Source organism: Python bivittatus, unplaced genomic scaffold (assembly GCF_059951505.1).
Source record: "Python bivittatus isolate LINGU-HERP-01145 unplaced genomic scaffold, Pbiv_v1 ctg000510_np1212, whole genome shotgun sequence".
Classification (NCBI taxonomy): Eukaryota; Metazoa; Chordata; class Lepidosauria; order Squamata; family Pythonidae; genus Python; species Python bivittatus.
Genome location: NW_028277081.1, coordinates 1,008,900 through 1,029,235, shown reverse-complemented (window position 1 = coordinate 1,029,235; position 20,336 = coordinate 1,008,900). Strand labels below are relative to the sequence as shown.

General features: G+C 56.9%; 2 protein-coding genes across 2 annotated transcripts; one reads left to right on the top strand and one right to left on the bottom strand.

Annotated features, from left to right (window-relative positions):
• Positions 1-56: 56 nt before the first annotated feature.
• On the bottom strand, positions 57-12,629 carry KLHL21 (kelch like family member 21). The gene is made up of 4 exons (XM_088147587.1): positions 11,569-12,629; positions 9,484-9,889; positions 4,733-4,805; positions 57-2,871 (listed from the first exon to the last, which is right to left on the bottom strand). Exons 1-4 carry the CDS (start codon positions 12,572-12,574, stop codon positions 2,593-2,595), a joined length of 1,764 nt encoding a protein of 587 aa, XP_088003713.1. The 5' UTR covers positions 12,575-12,629; the 3' UTR covers positions 57-2,592.
• Positions 12,630-14,731: 2,102 nt separating this feature from the next.
• PHF13 (PHD finger protein 13) lies at positions 14,732-18,915 on the top strand. The gene is made up of 4 exons (XM_088147585.1): positions 14,732-14,987; positions 15,546-15,647; positions 16,308-16,860; positions 17,396-18,915. The coding sequence occupies exons 1-4, from the start codon at positions 14,949-14,951 to the stop codon at positions 17,620-17,622; spliced, it is 921 nt and encodes a 306-aa protein (XP_088003711.1). The 5' UTR covers positions 14,732-14,948; the 3' UTR covers positions 17,623-18,915.
• The last annotated feature ends 1,421 nt before the right edge of the window (positions 18,916-20,336 follow it).

Genomic DNA, 20,336 nt, shown 5'->3' with positions numbered 1-20,336 from the left:
AGGGGCCCACCACCACCCCTGCAGTCTCTTTCGGCCCCCCACAGCAGACGCCGGCAGTCTTAACACACCTCTTTATTTGTCCCATTTCAAGTTTTCCAAAGGAAGGGTTACAAAACAAGAACACCTTTGCTTCAAAGGAGAAATGCTCTACAGTACTTCAGGCTGAGTGCAATGACTACGTTCAATGTTAAATAAATACCAAGCAAGTCCACTGATGCAAGAGCTTCCAATTCAGCGCCACCGGGTGGCAAACGACCACGTCCTCTGCGAAGAGGCTTTCAACAGCCCAGCGCAAATACGTTTGTCCATCGAGGGATAGTAACAGCGGAGCCAGGAGCCGCCTCTGTAAACGGCTACGACAATGTGGAAAACTAGCCCATCCTGGATGGCCCTTCTGGGGTGGGTTTTTGGTGCTGTGGGGGAAAGTAGGGACCCAGTGCAGAGTTTGCAACGAGAAAAGGATGGGTGAGTGGGAGGTTCACACAACAGCGCAATGAGAAACAAAATCCCACTGCTCTGCCCCACTCAAGTGTCTCTGCCTTCGTTCTAGGCCAGCGGATGGGAATTACTCTCCTTTTCCTCTGTTGTAAAAATTGGGGTCACCGGCCAGAGTTTTTCCAAGACACGAACCCGCTCGGTTAATGGCAGAAGCAGGATGCTTAATTCAGCCTGGTTCCAAAAAAGCCACCAGCAGCAACTTCAAACACCCTAAAACCTAACTTGGTAAACCACCAAAGCTGGTCATTCAGAGGGAGGGTGAAAAAGGTTCAACGCTTTGGGTGGATCAAAAATTCAGAAGGCACCATGATGGCTTCTTTGCCCTTTTGTCAAGCCGTAAGTTTGTTTTGTTGGGGTTCATCGAAAGCCCGGCTGCCTAGCTGTGTACCAGGCCCGAATGAAACGAGCTGGCCGTGAAACCAACCAGGATCATCCACCTGGAAGAAGGTGAACATGCTGGTCTGTTTCATTTTTGGACAGGGCTGCCAAGCAAACTGGGATCTCCATCTGAAACCCTGCAAGGAGCGAGAGCGTATTTTTCTGCTCGTCCAAACGAAAAGAGGAAAGAAGAAAATTAAGTTTTAGGACATCTGGGGATGTAAGGCAGGTTAGGCAGCCTCTGCAAAATACTTTTGAAATTTTCAAAGTACCTATTTTGGCCTCAAGAGGATACACTGATGTCCCCATTTTGCCATATGGGGGGAGCGAAGGGTGAAACAGATGTTATTTTGCCTCGCAGGAGATCAATGTAACATGCTCCCCCTTTTATTTGTGCAAAAGCAACTCTCGAAACGCAACACGGCCCCAAATCAGCCATCGTGGCGCCACATTTCCGCGGCATGATGTGAAAAAACGTTCTTCAATCTAAAAGGCACCCCCCAAATTGGGGTTCAGCAAGGCAAACTTGCACGCGGGGTTCCCATCTGCATGGGCCACTCTCTTGCTCTGCCCACCATTCAAAGGAGTCGACCTTACCCAACATTTTACTGAGGAATTAACACAAGGCTTTTTTCCCCCCTCCAAGGCACGCTGGCTCGATGTGCAATTTCTTCCCCAAAAACCTTCATCTCTCCAGCAGGCAGATCAAGTCCAACTCTAACCAGGGCTGCAGGGAGGGGAAATGGGTCCTTTTGGGGAGAGAACAAGAGGAGGCAAATTTGGAGATCACTTGCGCCTGGCAAGCAACGCGCTTGTGGGCGGAGATCATCTAGCCTCCCACGGGGCTGCGGTGCCCTTCCAGTTGTGGTCGTCCTGGCTCACCTTGCCCAGGCCGCAGGATTACAGAAATGTACAGGTCGGAAGGGGGCTTTGAGATCATCCGGTCCAAACCCCCCCGTCGGTGCGAGGACAAGCACCACCACCACATCCCCTAGCAAACGCACGACATGGATGGCACGGTGTCTCCAAAGGAGGAAGAGCCGCTAAACTTGACTGGGCACTTCCAACAACACAGAAACTGAAAATGGGAAGGCTCCCTTGAGGCCATCTACTCCCACCCCCAGCTCAGAGCAGGAACCCCGATCAAAGCCTCCCTCGCCTGTGGCGGATGAGTCTCCGCATCCAGACCCTTCGCTCTAGAACCCTCCAGACGGTGGCGAGCAGGATGGGGGGCCTCTTATTTTTACAGTCCTTTGACCACCACGTCTTGTAACAGAAAACTTGACCAATGAATTCTGAACTATGTCAAGAAGCAAGAGAGGGAAACAGACATGCTCCAGCCCCCTTTTCCACCCAGGCAACATTTCCAAGCGCCTCCGGAGCGACCCTTTCCTCACGTGGAAGGCCTTCGGAAAGACCGTCCATCAAAAGGGTTCCACCTTCTTCCCACCCACCCCCAAGCCCAGCTCCGGAACTGAACCCCAAGGCATCCGTCCCCCCCCAGTTAAACTTTCAGAAACTGGCCTGCAACATCACCCCCTTCCCGGGTTCACCAAAGAGAAGGTTTGCGGATGCTTCCCAGAACGGGGTTGCTGGAGAGGACCAAGCGGGCCAGCCCACGTTGCCCTTGCAAGTGCCAATGGGGTCCTGCCGCCTTCCATGAGTAGCGCAGGACCACCGGCCGCGTTCAAGCCACAGCAGCAAGCTCTCCCCCCATTAACGCAGCTCATCCAAGTCCTGGCTGTACAGGCTGGCGTCGAAGGCATCTTCCAGCGGCCTCCCCTCGTCGTCCTCCAACGTCTCTGGCATGAACTGGCGGAAGATGCTGACGCTGCTGTGCCAAAAGATGGGCTCTGGCAGCTGGCCGGCCACGGTCCACTTGCGGGTCTCCGGATCGTACGATTCCAGCGTACCGGAAAGTTCAAAAGTGTTGTCGTAACCGCCAGAGACGTAAAGCTTTCCCCCAAGGACGGCCAAGCTTCCCCCGACGTGCACCTGGAATCGAGAAGAGGAAAGAAATAAAGTGGTGGGTTGCCCGTTTTCTCTGTTTCTCCCAAATTCACACTTTGGCCTTTCAACTTCCGCTGGAAGAATTGAAAAGTGTGCTTTTTCAACCAGGTATGAATCAAACGATTGATCTACCATTTAGTCAGGGTTTTTCCACCTCTGCGCCTTTAGGATGTGTGGACTTCAACTCCCAGAATTCCCCAGCCAGCATGCTGGCTGGGGAATTCTGGGAGTTGAAGTCCACACATCTTAAAGGCTCTGAGGTGGAGAAACACTGGTTTAGTCTGTAGTCATTATTTTGACCAAAATAATCTGCCCAAAGCACTTTTCATCACTATTTACGCTCTGTGCCAACCTGAGTTCCTTTTAGCATTTCTGATCAATCCACTGGCCAAATCCTTGACCGACTGCCCAGCTAAAATTTCTTTAATCATTTTTATGCATCCGATTTAATGGGACTTCCAATCCTTGTCTTACTAAGGGTATGTTCTTGAGTATTTGAAAAACAAGGTTTATTAAACTTATTTCTGTGCTAGTCAGAAAATGGCAAGTATGGGGTAGTTTATTTGCCCAACAAATACATAATAAAGATAAATGCAATGTCGGTTCTTCATTTATTAGCAATAATTTAGTTGCGCTGCCCCCAATCTCACAACTCTGGGCTGCATGCAAGACTCTCGACAGCCAATTTAAACAGAAACATTTCAGTAAAGAACAGTAAACATACATAAATTGCTGGCCCAGATAACTCAGGGCTTTACAAGCAACAACCATCTGTTGCACTTATTCAGGAAGACTGCAACCTGTTTTAGCATAAATAGTTACAAAATCATCCTCTTGAACAATATTTCTATAGCTTTGGTGGTAAGTAGCACTCAGTTATGACTACCACACCATCTACAGATAGTCCTTGGTTAATAACCACTCGTTCAGCAACCGTTCAAAGTTGTGACGGTGCTGAATGAGTGGTACTTATGACTGGTCCTTGAAGTTCTGGCTCTCAGCACCCCCGCAGTTACGTGATCGTGATCCATGCTCTTAGCCAGGTGCTTGCACTTACAGTTGCAGTGTCCCATGGTCATGTGATTGCCATTTGTGACCTTCCCTGCCGGCTTCTGACAAAGTCAGTGTGGAAACTGGCAGGGAAGGTCACAAGTTGCTCCAGCCGCTTTTTCTCCTAAGGAGCCTGGCTACAGAATATTAGTTCCTCTCATACTCCATAGCGTGTGCTTGTCTGCAGCAACCCCCTTGCCCACACTCCCTAGCGCCTCCCTCTGCTTTTGCGGCACCACAGCAGCCACTTACCTACCTGCCAACCTGCCTGCAAGCCACCCGGGACTGGCAACTTCCTGCCAGCTTCTCCACTGACTTTGCTTGTTGGAAGCCGGCAGGAAGTCGCGAGGTCCTCGCATAATGACATGCGATCCTCACTTAACAACAGCAACAGGGGCTGCTGGGATTTCCATCGCTCAGCGATGTGGTCAAGTGATGTCATGCTTTACGACTGCATCGCTTAGTGACGGCAATCCCGGCAGTCAAGTGAGGACACCCTGTACTTCTGCACCCCCAGGACCAAAACCTTTGGAAGGGCTGTTGAGTACCCACTTTTCTCCACACTGCGCTCCAAATGCTTCTTGTTCTGTCAGAAGACAGGGGTGATACCTCTCTCTAGTCTCAAGAGAGATCAAAAGGCAGACTCAGCATCCTAAACCCACACCGGGCAGAGCCTTCTCTTCCATGTCACCACGTTCTTGCGCATATGTCGTTAAGCCCTTCATCCACTCCAATCTTCGCCCACCGGCGCAGACCAGCTCTTCGCATTCTCCTTGAAAGGTTCTGAGACCCCTACCTGGAGCATGGGAGGAATTTTGTCCCACTCGTTCTTGGCTGGATTGTAGACATCCACTTCGGCAGAGTCATCTCTGTAGAAGAAAGAGGAAGAGAAATCGCTGAAAAGAACTTTGGAGGTATTTCGTTGCAGCAAGGTGGAGGGACTCAGTTGCTGTGGCAATGGGGGCACCACTGGAAGACCCGAAGGGCCAGGCTGGGGACGGATCCTCCTGGGGAAAATCTCTCTCTGCGCTGGTTACTGACCATGATAACGTTTGTTCTTGGAAATCTATGGTCGTTAGGAGTCGACGCTGACCTGACGGCACGTAATCAGTTCAGAACAATTAAACCAGAGTAAGTAGAAATGTAATGCATTTTGCTTCTGCCCTGATTCCACCAACTCTCTGTTCCCCCCAGGAAGTTGTAAAGGAATTGTCCAAAACAAGGAGGCTTTAGCTAGCTGCACTGGCTCCCTTGTGATTGAGAATCCTGAATTTGTGAGGTTCCACACAATGGTTTCTAGTCCTCAAGAAATAGACTCGTTTCTAGATTATAAACAAGACCGAACTGTCAAGTCACCTCATCTGCTGCGGGATTCCAAACAAGACCAAAATGCTGATGAACCTAGAACCCCCGTCCAAACTCAACTTTGGTTATGGCTTTAAATCAAAGGCCAAACTCCACGTTTTGAATCCTCCCCTTATGCAGAAGGAAAAAGGATTTTTTCCCCAAGAGATTCCGACAGATTCAACAGCACTGATCATATGAGCACCTTGAGCAAGAAGTAAACAAACTTAGTTAATGGAAACCTCCTAACATTTGGGAGGCGGAGCGGGAGAATCTGTGTGTCCTTTTTCCGCCCGGCAGCACATTCCTCCAGAATGGCACTTCTGCCAAGGGTGGCGTTATCAACAGCAAGCATGCATTTCTGGATGTTTTCACACCTACCACCACCAACTTACACAGGGAAACACGGAGCAGAGGCGGCCCTTTTCACTACTAACAGAACAGACTTCTTATTAATCCAGATTTTAGGGTGCATGCAGTGCGCACGTGCAGAAAAGGGGAGCTCTTTCAGGAAACCCAAGTTCTTCCTCCTGTCCTTGGCAGGCAAGGCTGCTTACAAACCATCATGGAGGGCACACGGGAGTGCCCGTGTTATGTAAAATCAGGGGCTGGTTTTAGCAAGAACGTCCTGGAAGAGCTGTGGGCAATCTTCCAGGCATGGAATGTTCCTTCGGCCGGTTCTGTTTGTGAAACACGAAGCGCAACAGCAACAGGTGAGCCGGGGGGAGGGAGGGGGTGGCGAGAAAAGCCCATTTGCCATCTCCACTCCACAGATGCGAACCCCTCCAAGTGGCCGCAACTGCAAGGCCAAAATTAAACCAGAGACGAGCCCATTAAGCAGGCAAAAACAGATCCAGCCCACGTTTATCCAGCATCCGAGCCACACGGGACATGCGCTTTTTCTGCCAGAAAGACCTTTGGGAGAAGAATTATGCCCTAGAGAAAGAAGGGGGAGAGGAGAACTGGGCCTCGTTCCGTCCGCTTTGGCAGTGGCCAGGTTTTTCTTGGGCTCGACAAGGAATTCAAGGCATTTCTTTAGCCCGGCTCTGGTGCGCTCCAGCCACTGAAAGCAGGGCTCAAGGTCTGCGCGGGGGAATCTGTGGGGAGCGGCTGCTCATGTCAGAGAGGCTTATGGGGGGAGGAGGAGTCCCACCAACAGGAATTCCAAGCGTGCATTCCTGGTTTGTCTGGGGCAGCTCCTGCCCGCAAAGGGGTCTCGGTGACAGGGGAAAAGGAGGGTCGTTTTTGCTCCAAACGTGCCTAAAAAATCTGTACTCTGAATAACTTGCAAAGGGGAACGTTGACGTTGCAAAGAAAGAAATGGATCAGAAACGCACACAGAGCGACGGCCACTGGCTAAAAAGCGCGGATCCTTTGGAAACTGAATTGGGACGGAGCACTCTGCCTGCAGGCCTGTTTCGTAATATCCCCCCACGCTTCTCCCATCCAGTGACTTCTATTCTCACTTCGGTTTTGTTCCCCCCTTTCCTGTCCTGTCCTGTCCTGTCCTTCTGAGCCTGGCTGCTCCATCCCACCTCTTGGGGGGTTTCTGCTGGAAGAAGGGGCGCGTCCGGCTGTGCGCATGGAAGAAAAGAAAGCTGGAGTTGGCCGGCAATGAAGCTGAGGAAAGGGGGTCCTTAATCTGCAGGCTGTAGTTATTAGCGCAATCAAGGTTCTTCTCCAGCCCTGCTTCCTGCTTGGATTTCTGGCAAACCCACACAGTGCCACTTGCAAGCGATCGCTCTTTCTCAGCCCAAGCAGAGCAGTGGGGGGAGAGGGTCAAATAGGTTTTGTGCTGCACTTAAATATAAAAACAAAATAAAAATGCCACAGCTCCTTGTTGGTCGCTGACAAGAAAGGGGAGCTGGGCGCCGCCCAGATTTCTGTCTGGGTTTAGAATAGCACAGACCCAGTTCTATTTTAGAAGGATTGTCTTAAGATCACAGCCTGTTTGTTTATGCATTTAATCAATTGAGACGGCCATCCATCTGGCACCAGCGACTCTGGGCGGTACATCAAATTAACCCTCAATTAAAGAAAAAAGGCAATGCAATAACACTAAATATGCACGCAGTGATAGTCACGGATAACAGTGCCCATCTCACAAACCCCAGAATATACGGGCTGGGCAGGACCTTGGAGGTCATCCAAACCAACCCCCCGCCCGCTGCAGGACTCCAAATAAAAGCACAGAATCACAGAACGTCCTGGACGGAAGGAGCCTAGGAAGTCATCTGGTCCACCCCACTGTAAGAGTCCAGAAGGGTCCTCGGAGGTCATCCAGTCCAACCCCCACGTGCCTCTCCGAAATCCACCTCTTTTGTTCCAGATAACCACAGTAGCACCCGAGGCGAGGGGGTGAAAGAAAGCAATCGGGTGCCTTCAGAACATGGCAGGGGGCCATACTGTTAGCATTCCCAGAATTCCAGTGCCAGCTGGGAATTTGGGCCCTCCCAGCACTCGCAAACAGGGCCGGTCTGGGGAAAGCTGTGACAGGGCCTGAGGCTGGAATGCAGGAAGTCGAGCCAAATGCTTCGGCTTCCCTCTGTGTTTGGGGAGGAGCTGGGGACTCTGGAGCAAAACTGGGGCTGCCCTTGTAGATTTTCCACCCCTTAAGGCACCTCAAATATCTTGTATGGCTTTCCCCCTCGTTGAGAGGGCGAGCCAAGCTGGAAGAGGGGGTTCAGCCCCGAAGCTTTCCTGCCCGCCCCACCCCAGAGGAGAGCGAGCGGGAAGGTCTGCATTGGACCCCGGCCTGCAACCCACGCTTGGGAGCCCTGGCGCTTGACAGAGAGTGCCCGTCAACACTTGCACGCTAACGGAGGGGCAACCAACTGCCCATAAATATATCCCAATGGAACGACAGACCCAGAGGAATGATTTCCAGGCCCCGCTGAAGGGCACCATTTTTGGCTAAAAGCCTCGAGTGCCCGCCAGGCAGGCCTCCCACGCCGATAAGACAAATGGGGCGTGAGTCACGTCTTCCCCGGAGAGCAGAAAAGGGAGACCTGGGCCCAGAAATGGGGAGGATTAAGATAAGCATCGCCCCAAAACACCCTGGGGGAGCCCCTTCCTTCCCCCTCTCCCCATCTGAGTCGGGGATGCTCCCCGAACTGAAACGCAGCACCTCTGGAAAGCCGGTGGGGAGTGAGCAGAGGGAACGCGTGATTCCCTCTCTGGTTTTTATCAAGAGCTGGCTTCTCGATAAAAGGAACAGGAACACCCCCCCCCCACACACAAAAAAGATAACCTTAAGAACCTCTGGAAAATTGGTGCTATTTTTATAGATTGCTCTCTGTAAGGCCAGACCTGCAAAGCTCCTCATTTGGTAACCTTGGTTCTCCTTTTAGCAGCCTGTCCCTTTTTTTTTTAATTAAAAAATGCTCTTTTAAGGCTAGAAAACTCTGTGTTTCTCAACCTTGGCTGTTTTAAGCTGCGTGAACATCAACATGGCTGGCTGGGGAATTCTGGGAGTTGAAGTCCATGCAGTTTAAAGCAGCCAAGGTTAAGAAACACTAAGCTAGATCAAAAATGACTGCCAATCTGGTCTCCCCCTTTATTTCACCAGCTCGCAGCCCACCAGGCTGCACCAAAACTAACCCCCCCAGTGGGTAGAAATCAGCATTCTGCAATCGCCCTGGGGTTTGACTCCTCTTTCCAAAAATGCCCCTCCTTCCTACCTTTACAGCCATCCCAGGTCATACCATACCCCCCAGTTGCAAGCGAAGCTGGAAAAAGAAAAGCTTGGGGTCCCGAAGGTGTTAAGGGCCCCGTTACCTGGTGGCCCTGTTGATTTTTAGGTAATGTTGATGGTAATTCTCGGCTGCCTCTGTGTATCGTTTGCAACTGACTGAAATGGTTCGCCGCTCAGAGTCACGTGGGTTGAGATGGGCGGCTACAGAAGTTGCATCAATCAATCAGTCAGTCAGTCAATCAATCAATCAATATAAATTAAAATATATTAAAATAAATTAAAATATAATAAAATAAAATATAAAACAAAATATAAAATAAAATAAATATAAAACAAAATATAAAATAAAATATAAAACAAAATAAAGCGTGAAGTGAAGTAAAATAAAATAAAATAAAATAAAAGATAACACCTGCTTTCAGACCCTGCTCTTGGTCCCCGGTGCCCTAATGGGGGGGGGCTTTCTGCTCCTGGATTTGCATTTGCAGCCTCCCTGAGCCTGCCCTTACCTTACAAAGTACATGAGCCCCCCAAGAGTGACCGCCTTGGGTGCAAAGGACCAGGGGGGCAGCGGCCCACAGTTCACCAGAGACCACAGGTCTGTCTCGGGGTCGTAGCACTGCATGACCATGGACTCCTTCCCGGCCAGAGATCCGGTGGCATAAAGCTTGCCGCGGCAGGTGGTGGTGGAGCAGTCATCCATGGGATAGAGCATAGGCTGCAAGGCTTCCCAGGCGTCCAGGGTGTGGTCGTAACGCTCGGTGCTGTCGGAAGCCACCACGTAGAGAAGCCCATCTAAGACCGCCGAGCTGTGGTACTCCCGGGCTTTCAACATTGGGGACACCTCTGTCCACTCGTTCACGCTGGAGTTGTACCGCCAGACGCAGTCGTAAAGCCGCGATCCATCCGAGCCTCCTGCGGGGAAGAGCGGCAGAGTTGAGGAGTGAGTAAGAACCGCGCGCTGGTCTCCTGTGTCAGCCTCACCAGGTAGATCAGACAGGAAATGCGACCAGAGCAGCTAATTCTACTTTATTGTAAACAGAATTTTGTACGATGGAAAGTACAATTCTCCCGCCGTCCCCTTTACAGCCCGAGAAACTAGGGAGGGCCCCTTCTGAGCCTCCTTCTCCACCCCTTATGCAGCTGTGGGCTGTGCCCCCTCTTATCTGACCGTTCCCTTGGTGGCGTCCCTAGGCCCGTTCTCCCATGGACTTTCCCACTACCATTACACCTGTGGAGGGCCACTGCCCAACCCAGGACAAAAGAAGCCGAAGCTCAGCTTGCACCTACATTTTGCTCCAAAAGCACTAAATAAGAAGGAACCCAGCCCTGGTTCCAAGCAATGCAACTTTCTCTCCGACCCCCCGATTCTGCTCAAATCCACCGGCGGAAGGGGCAAAGTTCCCTTCTGGGGTACCCTGCAGCTCCCTGCAGCAGAGAGCAGTTGGGGAACCTCCAGGAGAAGCAGCCGGAGGCTTCCCCAAAGCCTTTTTTCCCAGGCCTGGGTTCAAATCTCACCCAGGAACGGGGCGACTGCTTCATTCTAAGCAAAGGATCAGATGGTGAAATGAAGGACTGGCCACTCGTTGGACTGGAGAACAGCTGCAGTGGCTTCCGTCTTCGGAGCGTCCTCCAAAAATCAAAGTTCTGTTATGGGGGATGGGGGAGAAAGACACCGCCAGTCCTCTCCCCACCCCCCAGCCCGAGATTTTTCACTGATCAGCAATTAGCCCGGTGCCCCCCTCAGCTACAAGTCCCAGGCTCCTGTCTCCCCCCGCACTCCATCCAGACCGGATCTATTATTCATTTATTCATTTATTAACCACGTTTACAGACCGCCACAATGCCAAAAGACTCGCTTATCTGATAAAACCCACAGCGGACATCAAAGGTGCCCCAAATCCGCAAGCCCATTAAAAAGCCATTCATTAATCAAACCAAACCCTAACCCAGCCAAGAGGGAATGACAGCCCAGGTGCCTCTTGGAAGAGCTCCGGTTTCAGCTGCTTCCGGAAGGCAGCCGGGTGGGAGCCAAGCTGTGCCCAGCCAAGCCCAGCGGCAGGTCAGCCGCTCCAAGAACCGGGGGCACCGTTGAAAAGCAGCCCCGCCGCGCCTCAGAGCCTCTCCCCTCCCTGAAGTGGGGAACCACCACCCCTTACTCCTGGTAGACCCAACTGGCCAAATGGGGACCCTTCAGCTAATTTTTAGCTGAGCGCCAACACTGCAACAGCCCCTGGAAACCCGCTGGTAACCAGTGTGGGGTCCACAGGGTTGGCCTTCCGGGACCCGCAGCCCCTGAGCGGTCTTCAAGGGCAGCCCCACGCAGTAGTCTAAACAGGTGGTGACAAACGTAGCAAGGGGCACGCTTGCTGAAGCTGGGCGAGCAAGCTTGGGGGTTCGAGCAGGGCCCCAAAGCCTTGGCCCGGTCCTTCGGGGCAGTGCCACCCCGTCAACTGAAGCCCCCTCTGCCAGCCAGGCTTTCACCACTGGGAGGGGGCGGCCGGCGCCCCAAGCCGGGGGTCGCCCGCGCGCCCCTGCAGGCGGCGCCCCACCCAGGAGGGCCCGGGGCGGGGGGCGCGGGGGTCCCGGCTCACCGGTGACGTAGACGTCGTTGCCCAGGGCCGCGGCGCTGTAGCCGCCGCCCAGGTGCTCGGGGAACTCGGCCAGGTAGCGCCAGTGGCCGGTGCGCGGGTTGAGGCAGTCCACGGTGACCAGCTCGTCGCAGTCGCGGTCGCAGCCGCCCAGCAGCACCAGGATCTCGGCCAGCCCGGTGGAGGGGCGCGGGCGCAGGCGGGCGCAGGGCGCGCGGTCGTGGCGGTCCAGCCGGCCGGCCTGGAAGAGGCGCGCCTCGGCCACCAGGCGCAGGCAGGGCGGCGAGCGCGCCACCAGCGGCTCGCCCTCCACCTGCGCCAGCAGCGCGAAGCGGCGCACGAAGGGCAGGCGCACGTGGGCCAGCAGCTGCGGCAGCAGCGGCGCGCGCGCGGCGGGCTCGGCGCGCACCCAGCGCAGCGCCAGCGCGAAGGCCGCCTCCTCCTTGGGCACGCGCAGCGCGTCGTCGCGCAGGTAGGAGACCAGGCGCGCCAGCGGCACGCGCTCCAGCTGCGCGCCCAGCTCGCCCGCGGGCTCGGCGGCGTGGCGCAGGACGCAGCGGCGCGCGGCGGCGGCCAGCGGCGCGCAGGCGAAGGCCTCGCCGAAGTCCTGCATCTCCAGCGCGCCCGCCGGCTCCAGCCGCGCCGCCAGCCAGGCGCCGCACGCCGCCTTCACGGCCGGGAACTGCAGCAGGTCGGCGGCGCGCAGCAGGCGCTCGGCCAGCTCGGGCGCGCCGCCCAGCGCGCCCAGCCGCCCGGTGTAGGCGAAGTCCAGCAGCAGCGCCAGGCACTCGGGCTCCACGCCGTGCAGCCGCACCCGCGCCGCGCGCGCCTCGCGCAGCCCGCCGCCGAACATGGCGCGGAAGTAGCCCGAGGCCGCCGCCAGCACCGCGCGGTGCGCGCCGAACTCGCCGCCGCCCGCCAGCAGCGTCACGTCCAGCAGCGCCCGCTCGGCCCGCAGCGCCGCCAGGCCGCGCAGCACCGCCGCGGCGTGCGCCGCTTCCGCCTCCATGCTGGGCCGACTGCCGCCGCCGCGCCGGCGCCCGCCGCACGCCCGCGCCGGCTCCGCCCGCGCCGGCTCCGCCCGCGCCCCCGCCCCTGGGCGGCCCTCCCGGCCCGGCCCGGCCCGGCCCGGCCCGGCCCCGCGGCCCAGGCAGCCGGCGGTGGGAGGGCCGGCGGCCCAGGCGAGCGCGTCGGCGGGCCAGCTCCCTCCCGACGGCCGGGGCCAGGCCGGCGCCTGCCCCTGCCCCTGCCCCTGCCCCTGCCCCTGCGGATCGGGGGCGGAAGGCCGGCCGGCGCCCGCTTGCTGGCGAGCGGAGCCCTCTCCAGCGGGCAAAGCCGGGCCGTCCGCAGGCAGGGGCTGCTGGGGGGCAGGAACCCCCCCCCCGTATTAGGACCTAGCAGCTGTTCAGATGAAAAGAGCGATGCCCCCTTTTCAGGATCCTGCCATTAAAAGCTGCACCAAACTGGAGCTCCAGAGCGTCTGCGCCTCACTCGTTGCGCCCCTTCGAGGGGCTCTGGGGACCCGTCCGAGGGTGGGCGAGGCAGGGCGGTGGTCCCAGACCCCTGTTTCTGGGGTCGTCCTTTCGTGCCTCACCTGCTCCTGTCCCTCTGGAGTTGTTTACACCTAACGGTAACGGTGCTTTTTTCTAGATTTTTTTTGTTAAGAGTCTTGAAAAGAAGATAAAAACTAACAAGAACTAAGTACAGTAACGAAAGGAAAAAAGGAGAGAAACAGACAAAAAGTGCAAAAAGGAAGAATGAAAAGAAAGAGAAGCGGCTTCCAGTTTCCTTCGCAGCAAATATAAGTGCAGTTGCAAAATTACCTCTTACTCTACGGTTACAGCTTGTCTCCCTGTTATAAGATGCAAAATGCTCAGGAGAGCGGCTGCCTTTGAACCTCTACCTTCAACTCAGCTGCTGGTGCACCTTGCCCCCCCCGCCCCCCGGAAGCATTCCTGCTCCTTGTGGCAAGACAGAGATGAGCCCCAGGCCCCCATCTGCAAACGAGGCATTTTACCCAGCCGCTGTGTGCAAACCTGGTTTATGGTGCTGTGCAAACCCAGGGCGGAGGGGGTGAGCCACATAAACCGTAATCTGTCGCAGCAAATAAAAACTCTTGTCCAGATCTTACGGGGCGTCAAGTAGGAGACAAAGCACAGCACGCCCCCCGTTTGCACCCAGCTGGAGCACGAGTGTGTGTTTTGTGCACACGTTTTGGGTTGGGAAAGGGGGAGGCTCCTCAGCGGGTAAAGAAACGCAGGCACGGATCCCGAAGACCTGGCTGGAGTTGCTTCAGCCGACAAGCAGGCGCCTTCTGGTTCCCGGGAGCGAGGAAAAATAAACTTTACGCAGGGCCGGGCCTTCAGCCGGTCTGCCCCTGGACCGCGAGGCCTGTAAAGCCAGGAACTCCCCGCCGGGGTGCAGAGGGGGCCCCCGGCTTAGCTTCCCAGGCCAGGTCGGGGGGGAGAGGCGGCCGGCCGCGCGGCTCCGCGTTCAGGGCGGCACCTCTGAGGTTCAGCCGCTGCAGCCTGCGCAGCAGGGCGGGGAAGAGGAGCCCTCCGTCGCTGCGGCCGGAACCCGCATCTGGATCCGTTTGAACACTGACTGGCGAGTCTTTGTCCACTGAACAGCGTCCACGGACCGTGCCACTTTCCCCCCGCGCACTGGAGCAACAGGACGGCCTTTGGCGGGTGGCTCCTTTGAGCCGAGGCCGAGGCCGGACAGACTGAACGGAGGCAGTGAGCACAAACAGAACAAAAGGGGTGATTCGCACCGGCTTCCTTTTTTTTGAAAACCAGCTTCCTCAAGCGCTGGCCCATTATCTCCCCTTCCTTTGCTGCTGAGCACCGGGATTGAGATGCAAAGGAGCGCCAAACGAGCCTTTATTTCAGGGTTCAAGAACGCAAGTTTCTAGTCCTTATGGCCGAGGAGGCAGGCTCGCCCCGTGGCAGCGCCTCGGCCGCAGCCGGAGCGTCTCCAAAGGCGCCCGAATCTGCCGGGGAACTGCGCGCCGGCCAAGGAAAAGACCTCCCTCCTGCCTCCATTTTAGCAGCGGGGAAAGTGATATCAAGCTGGCTGGCACAAACCTACCGGAGGCGCTGGACTACATGCCCCGGCATGCCCTGCGCGCGGCCGGGCGGGGAGATGGGTTTGGGCCACGCCCCTCCCGCGGGTGCCGCCAACGCACGCATGCGCCAGGCTGGGGACGCGGAACGGGAACTACGATTCCCGGCAGGCTTCGCGGGCCGCGCAGACGCATCAGCGGCAAGTAGAGGCGGAGCCCAGGGGCTCTCCCCCTGGACTGGCAGGGCGGGGCTCCAGCTCTCCCCGCCCCCCCCAACCCGCTGCCGGTACCGGGAGGCGCCGCCGGAGCAGCGCCCGCCATGGACTCGGACTCCTGCGCCTCCCCGCCGCCCCCCGAGGTGAGCCCCTCCCGCGGCATCCCCCTCGCCCGTGCTGACACGGGGACCCCCTGGCCACGCCCACGGAGATGGGGTGGGAGAAGACCCCCCCTGCGGCTGCTGCAAAAGGGCCCCCCCGCAGATTCCCTGGAATGCAGCGGGGGGTCGTTTGCATGGGGGGGTCAGCAGCAGGAGACCCCCTCCGCGCCCCCCCCGGGGCTTCTTCCCTCCCCTCCGCCCCCCCTGCCCTTTTTGCGGCGTTAAGGCGGGGGCGGGGGCGGCGACCCCCTCCGGGCCCGATCGGGCGCCCGCTCTCTGGGGGGAGCAGTCGGCCCGTCCCCTCGCCGGCCCCCCCGGCGCCTGAAGCGGGAGGGGCGGGCGGCGGAGGCGGGGGGCAGCGGCCGGGGGGCAGGGCGCGCGGCGGGGCGGGGGCGCCTCCCGCCCGCAGAGCCCCCCCGCGGGCCCCGAAGGCGCGCCCCCTCCCCCCGGGAAAGTTTTCCGCCGCGCCCCCCGCCCTGCGCCGTCCCCGCGCTGACGCCCCGCCGCCGCCCACCGCCCCGTCCCCGCCTCTCTTCGCAGGATTTTCCTCCGGGCTCGAAGCGCTGCCGGACGGTGGAGGATTTCAACAAGTTTTGCACCTTCGTTCTGGCCTACGCGGGGTACATCCCTTACCCGCACGAGGTGGGGCCTTTTCCGTGGGGGGGAGCATTGGGGGGGGCTTTTCCGAAGTCTTCTGGGGCAGGACTGGCGGGGGGAGGTAATCGGGGGGGGGGACCTGTCCCTTGGAGGGGCTCTGCGGAGCAAAGACGTCTCGCCTTCTTGTCCTTTCAACAGCTGAGTGGGAGAAGGCAGAGTCTTGGGGGGAGAGACCGGAGGGGGGGGTTAACTTCCCCCGCCCTTAAAGGCTCCCTCCAGGGCGCAAAAGGCAAAGCCATTAAGAGCAAAGACCATATTCCCTCCCTGTAAAAACCAACAGGGGCAGTAAAGATGAGGGGCACGTAGTGCTTGAGAAACCATCCAGAAGTGGGGGAGGAGGGGGGAACGGCCGGAGCTCTTTAAAGCTGCCGCATCTGTTCTGCAATTGCACAGGTGGCTGTCCCCCGGGATCCTTGCGGTGCTTGAGAAAAGATCCAGAAATGGGGGAGGAGGGGGGAACACGGCCACGGCTGAAGCTCTTTAAAGCTGCCGCATCTTTCCCGTGATTGGAAGATCGGGAGCCTTGGAAAAGCTACGGCGGCTTTCAAGAGTGGCATGCAGGCACTGCTTTCCTCCCCTTTATCCGCTGAATTTTCTTGGGTTCCCTCTGGGCTCGCGGTTGAAAGAGTTTTCCGTGCTCGGCAGGATACTTCGGGGTGGAGCAGCGCCAGCTCCCCCAACAGCACCAGGGGGGCCATTGACAGTGATGGAGGGGAGCCCCACTTGGGCCCGATCTCCCTGCCAGGGAAGGCCCGGAAGAGCTTCAGCCAACTCAAACATGGGAAAGCCTATTCCTCGCTCTACCAGTGGACGAAGCCCAATGGCTTCCTGGCGGACAGGAAGAAGCTGGAGAAGATTCGGAAGAAGAGGCGGCTGGTGAGGAAGGAAGCGCCAGCCCCAGCGCCAGCCCCGGAGATAAAGTACCCAGAGGAAGAAGAGTTGCTGGAGAGGGAAGAAGAGCCGTACGCCGAGACGCCTCTGAGCCCCTCCTCCGAAGGGGACGCTCAGTCCTCCACGGGGCGCTGCTCTGCCTGGGACTCAGACACCCCCTCCAATCCTCCGTACCCAGCGGCGGCTCCCGAGGAGCAGGGCCTCGTCCAAACGGTGGGCAAGCGTACCATTATACGGCAAGGCAAGCAGGTGGTCTTCCGGGACGAGGACGGCAGCGGAGATGACGAGGACATCATGGTGGATTCAGGTAATCCTTGTGGGCAGTGGCTCTTGGAGCCCCCTACAAAGAGGGTGAGAGCAAGAGGGAGGGGTCCGTTGGGTGCAGACCCTTGGAGGGTAGGGCTTTGGGGGGAAGGGATGGGGTATCTTCTCTTCTTCGGTGGTCCTCTAGAAGTAGGGAGCTGGTTGAGGAAGAGAAGGGAGCAGAACCAAAGGTGGAGAAACCTGGAGGCCAATTGGGTGTGCTGAATTTGTCCACCTTTTGGACACCGTATAGGTGAAAAGTGACTGGGGATGGGACTACAAGACCTCCAAGGTCCCTTCCAACCCTTCAACTGCGGCCTCCTGTGGTGGAACCCCAAGAAGTTCTCACCCTTCTGATCAGTGTTTCTCAACCTTGGCCACTTTAAGATATGTGGACCAACTCCCAGAATTCCCCAGCCAGCCATGCTGGCTGGGGAATTCTGGGAGTTGAAGTCCACATATCTTAAAGCGGCCAAGGTTGAGAAACATTGATTCTGAGGCTTCTCCCCTGCTTAACCACCTTTTCCGGACCTTGCCAGATGACGACTCCTGGGACCTTGTCACCTGCTTCTGCATGAAACCCTTTGCCGGGCGCCCGATGATCGAGTGCAAGGAGTGCCACACCTGGATCCACCTCTCCTGTGCCAAAATCCGGAAATCCAACGTTCCCGAGGTCTACGTCTGCCAGAAATGCCGAGATTCCAAATTCGATATCCGGCGCTCCAGTCGTTCCCGGACGGGCTCCCGTCGGCGCTTCCTGGACTAGCGCGCTGGAGAGCGTGCGATGCACAACAGGCCGGGCGTACAAAATTTGAGAACGGGGGCAGTGGAACATGGGTCGTGGCGCAGAACTTGTGGGAACTGAGGGGCTCTGATATTCTTGATTCCCCGCTGGACGACGAACGGATTCAGGGCCACTAAAGTGGGGAAGGGTGAATCAGAGAAGGGGCTGAGGGGTTTCTCCCCACTTCTTCTTTTCCTTGTCTTGGAAGCACAAAGGGAATTAACCGGCTGTTGGGAGCTGACCCATCCCACGTTCAGGGAGGGACTGAGACGCAAACAGGCCAGCGATAAAAGACCTCTAAGGGATATGAAAAAAGCGTAATCTAGCCTTGCTTGGAGCACAAATCTGGAGATCAGCTGCCTTGGGCCATTCCCAGAATTTATTCCCCCCGCCCGAGAGGTCATTCCAAAGAGTTGGGAGGCGCTTGGTTCTGGAAGTGCTTCCCACGAGCTGAGCTTGGAAGACGGGAACAGTGCAAAAAATAAAAACCACCTTACTTTGACAGCAGGTGCACTGGGAACGGGGGAGCCCTCCCCTCTGGGAGGTTCTCTCCATCCGCCGGAAAAGGGAAACGAGCTAAGAAATTCAGATTCTGACTTCAGAGCTGTGAAAGGGGATCGACACTTCCTTTCGAGGGGAGCAACGTTTCTCCCGGTGCTTCAGGAACCGCAGCCGGACAGCGGGATGAGGCCAGGAGGCTGTGGAGAGGCGGGCCGCGGTCCAGCCACGATTCGGTACTCCCTTTGGACTTTCTAAACCGAGACTGCGCTGCGTCTCCGAAGGTGGGTGGGGACAGAAAGTGGGTGGAGAACCTCTCCCCGCAATCCTTGGTCAATAGGTAAGACATTCCTGGTGTTTTTCTGGTGTTGTGGTGTTAAGGCTTTGTCTGCTTCCCAAAAGTCTGTATGGGGAACTTCTGCAGAGCTGAAGGTGGATTCTGGCTTGGTGGCCTGGCTCCTCCAGATGGTCACCCGCGAGACGCACCAGGATACCCGTCCTTGCCATCTGGGGCCAAAGCTGCTGGAAAGGAACCCTCCCGCTGGGAGATGCCTGCGTGGAAGGAGAGCTTCCAGTGGATTTTGGGGCTCCACGCTAGGACTGCTTTTCGGTTCCTTCCCCCTTTCGTTATCCTCGTCGGTCGCCCCTCAGCCAAAACCGCTGGATCTTCCGCAGCAGCAACCGCTGCGCGTCAAGGGTTCGTCTGTGTACAATCTCAGTTTAAGAGCTTTAATTTTTTTTAAAAAAATTAAAATTATTTGTTTTATGGAACGGGGCTGCTTGCGTGACTTTGAATCCCTCCCTCGCTGCATTCTTTCCTCCCCCCGCCCCGAAAAAAGGCTTGAAAATAGCGCAAGGGAGTTGGGTCATATAATAAGTAATTTGGGGAATCACTGCGCCCCCATCAATAAGTCCACATCTTTAGAGGAGGGATACGGGGTTGATTTCTGGATTATCAAACTGACTGGACGTGGTTACTCAATTTATCCTGCACGTGTGTCGCTCTTCTTTAACACTGGTTGAGGGTTATCCTCACGTTCGCTTTGCGGGCAACCCCCCCCGGAACGGACAACGCTGTTCTCCTTGGCAGGGCTGTTGTAGCAATTGCGAGGCGGAGGAAGAATCAGCCCCGGTTGCTTAAACGAGCGCCTCGCGATGAACGCGGCGCAAAACGCGCGCTTCGGCACTGCCCAAAGGCGGCGTTTTGGGTCGGGTGTTTGCGCCTCCCTGCGCGGGTCTTGCAAGGAAAGAAAAGACCCGAGGCTTGCTAGACCCGCTTCCCCGGCCGGTGTCTTCGGCGCAGCTGGGAGCCAGGCAGGCAGAAGAGGCTGGCCGTGCAATTACGCAGGAACCCCGATCGCGTGCAAAGGGGCCGCAGCACCTACGCCTTTCTGCAAAGAGGGCGGGGCACCGGAGCCTCCCGGGGAGGGGCCAGCCAGCCAGCGCGAAGCTTACTTCCGGGCACTCAGGAGGCGGACGCCATCTTTGGTGAGGGCGATGCCAGTGAATGCGAAGGAGAACGCGCTTCCGCCCCATTGCCTCCCGCTCCTATCCTCGGGGCGGCGAAGCCCGCATGGCAACCGGAAGAGGGAGTTGCGCAGAGCCCTTTCCTCGCTCTACCCCATGCATCTTGCTGGGGTGTGCGCATGCGCGCTCCTTCCAGGCTCGAGAAACCCAGGAACTGCACGCAGCCCGCTACGACCGGCTCCCAGGCGGAGCTCGTCGGGCTCTAGGAATGCGGGCCGAAGGGGAGACGGGCAGGACCAGCAACATGAGAACGGACGCTGGCTAAGCGGAAACACTTCTCCAATATTGAGACCTGGTGGGAGGGACCCAAGAGTCGAAAACTGACCGAACTGGCACGCTGGGCTGGTTGAACTTCTGCCAGCCACCCTAATGAATGAACGCACCCTACATCACTGTATTTCAACCTTGGCAACTTTAAGGCAGGTGGACTTCAAGTCCCAGAATTCCCCACCCAGCGTTCTGGGAGTTGAAGTCTGCACATGCTGGCTGGGGAATTCTGGGAGTTGAAGTCCACCCATCTTAAAGGGGCCAAGGTTGAAAAACACTAGTCTGCAGAACCACAGTGTAATTCAGATGGCGCAAAAGTCACCTCCACACGGCACCCGTGCTGATTTTGAAAGCCTGTAAACTAACAGTCCTGCACACTTGCTTATCCCAATTATTCCACCACA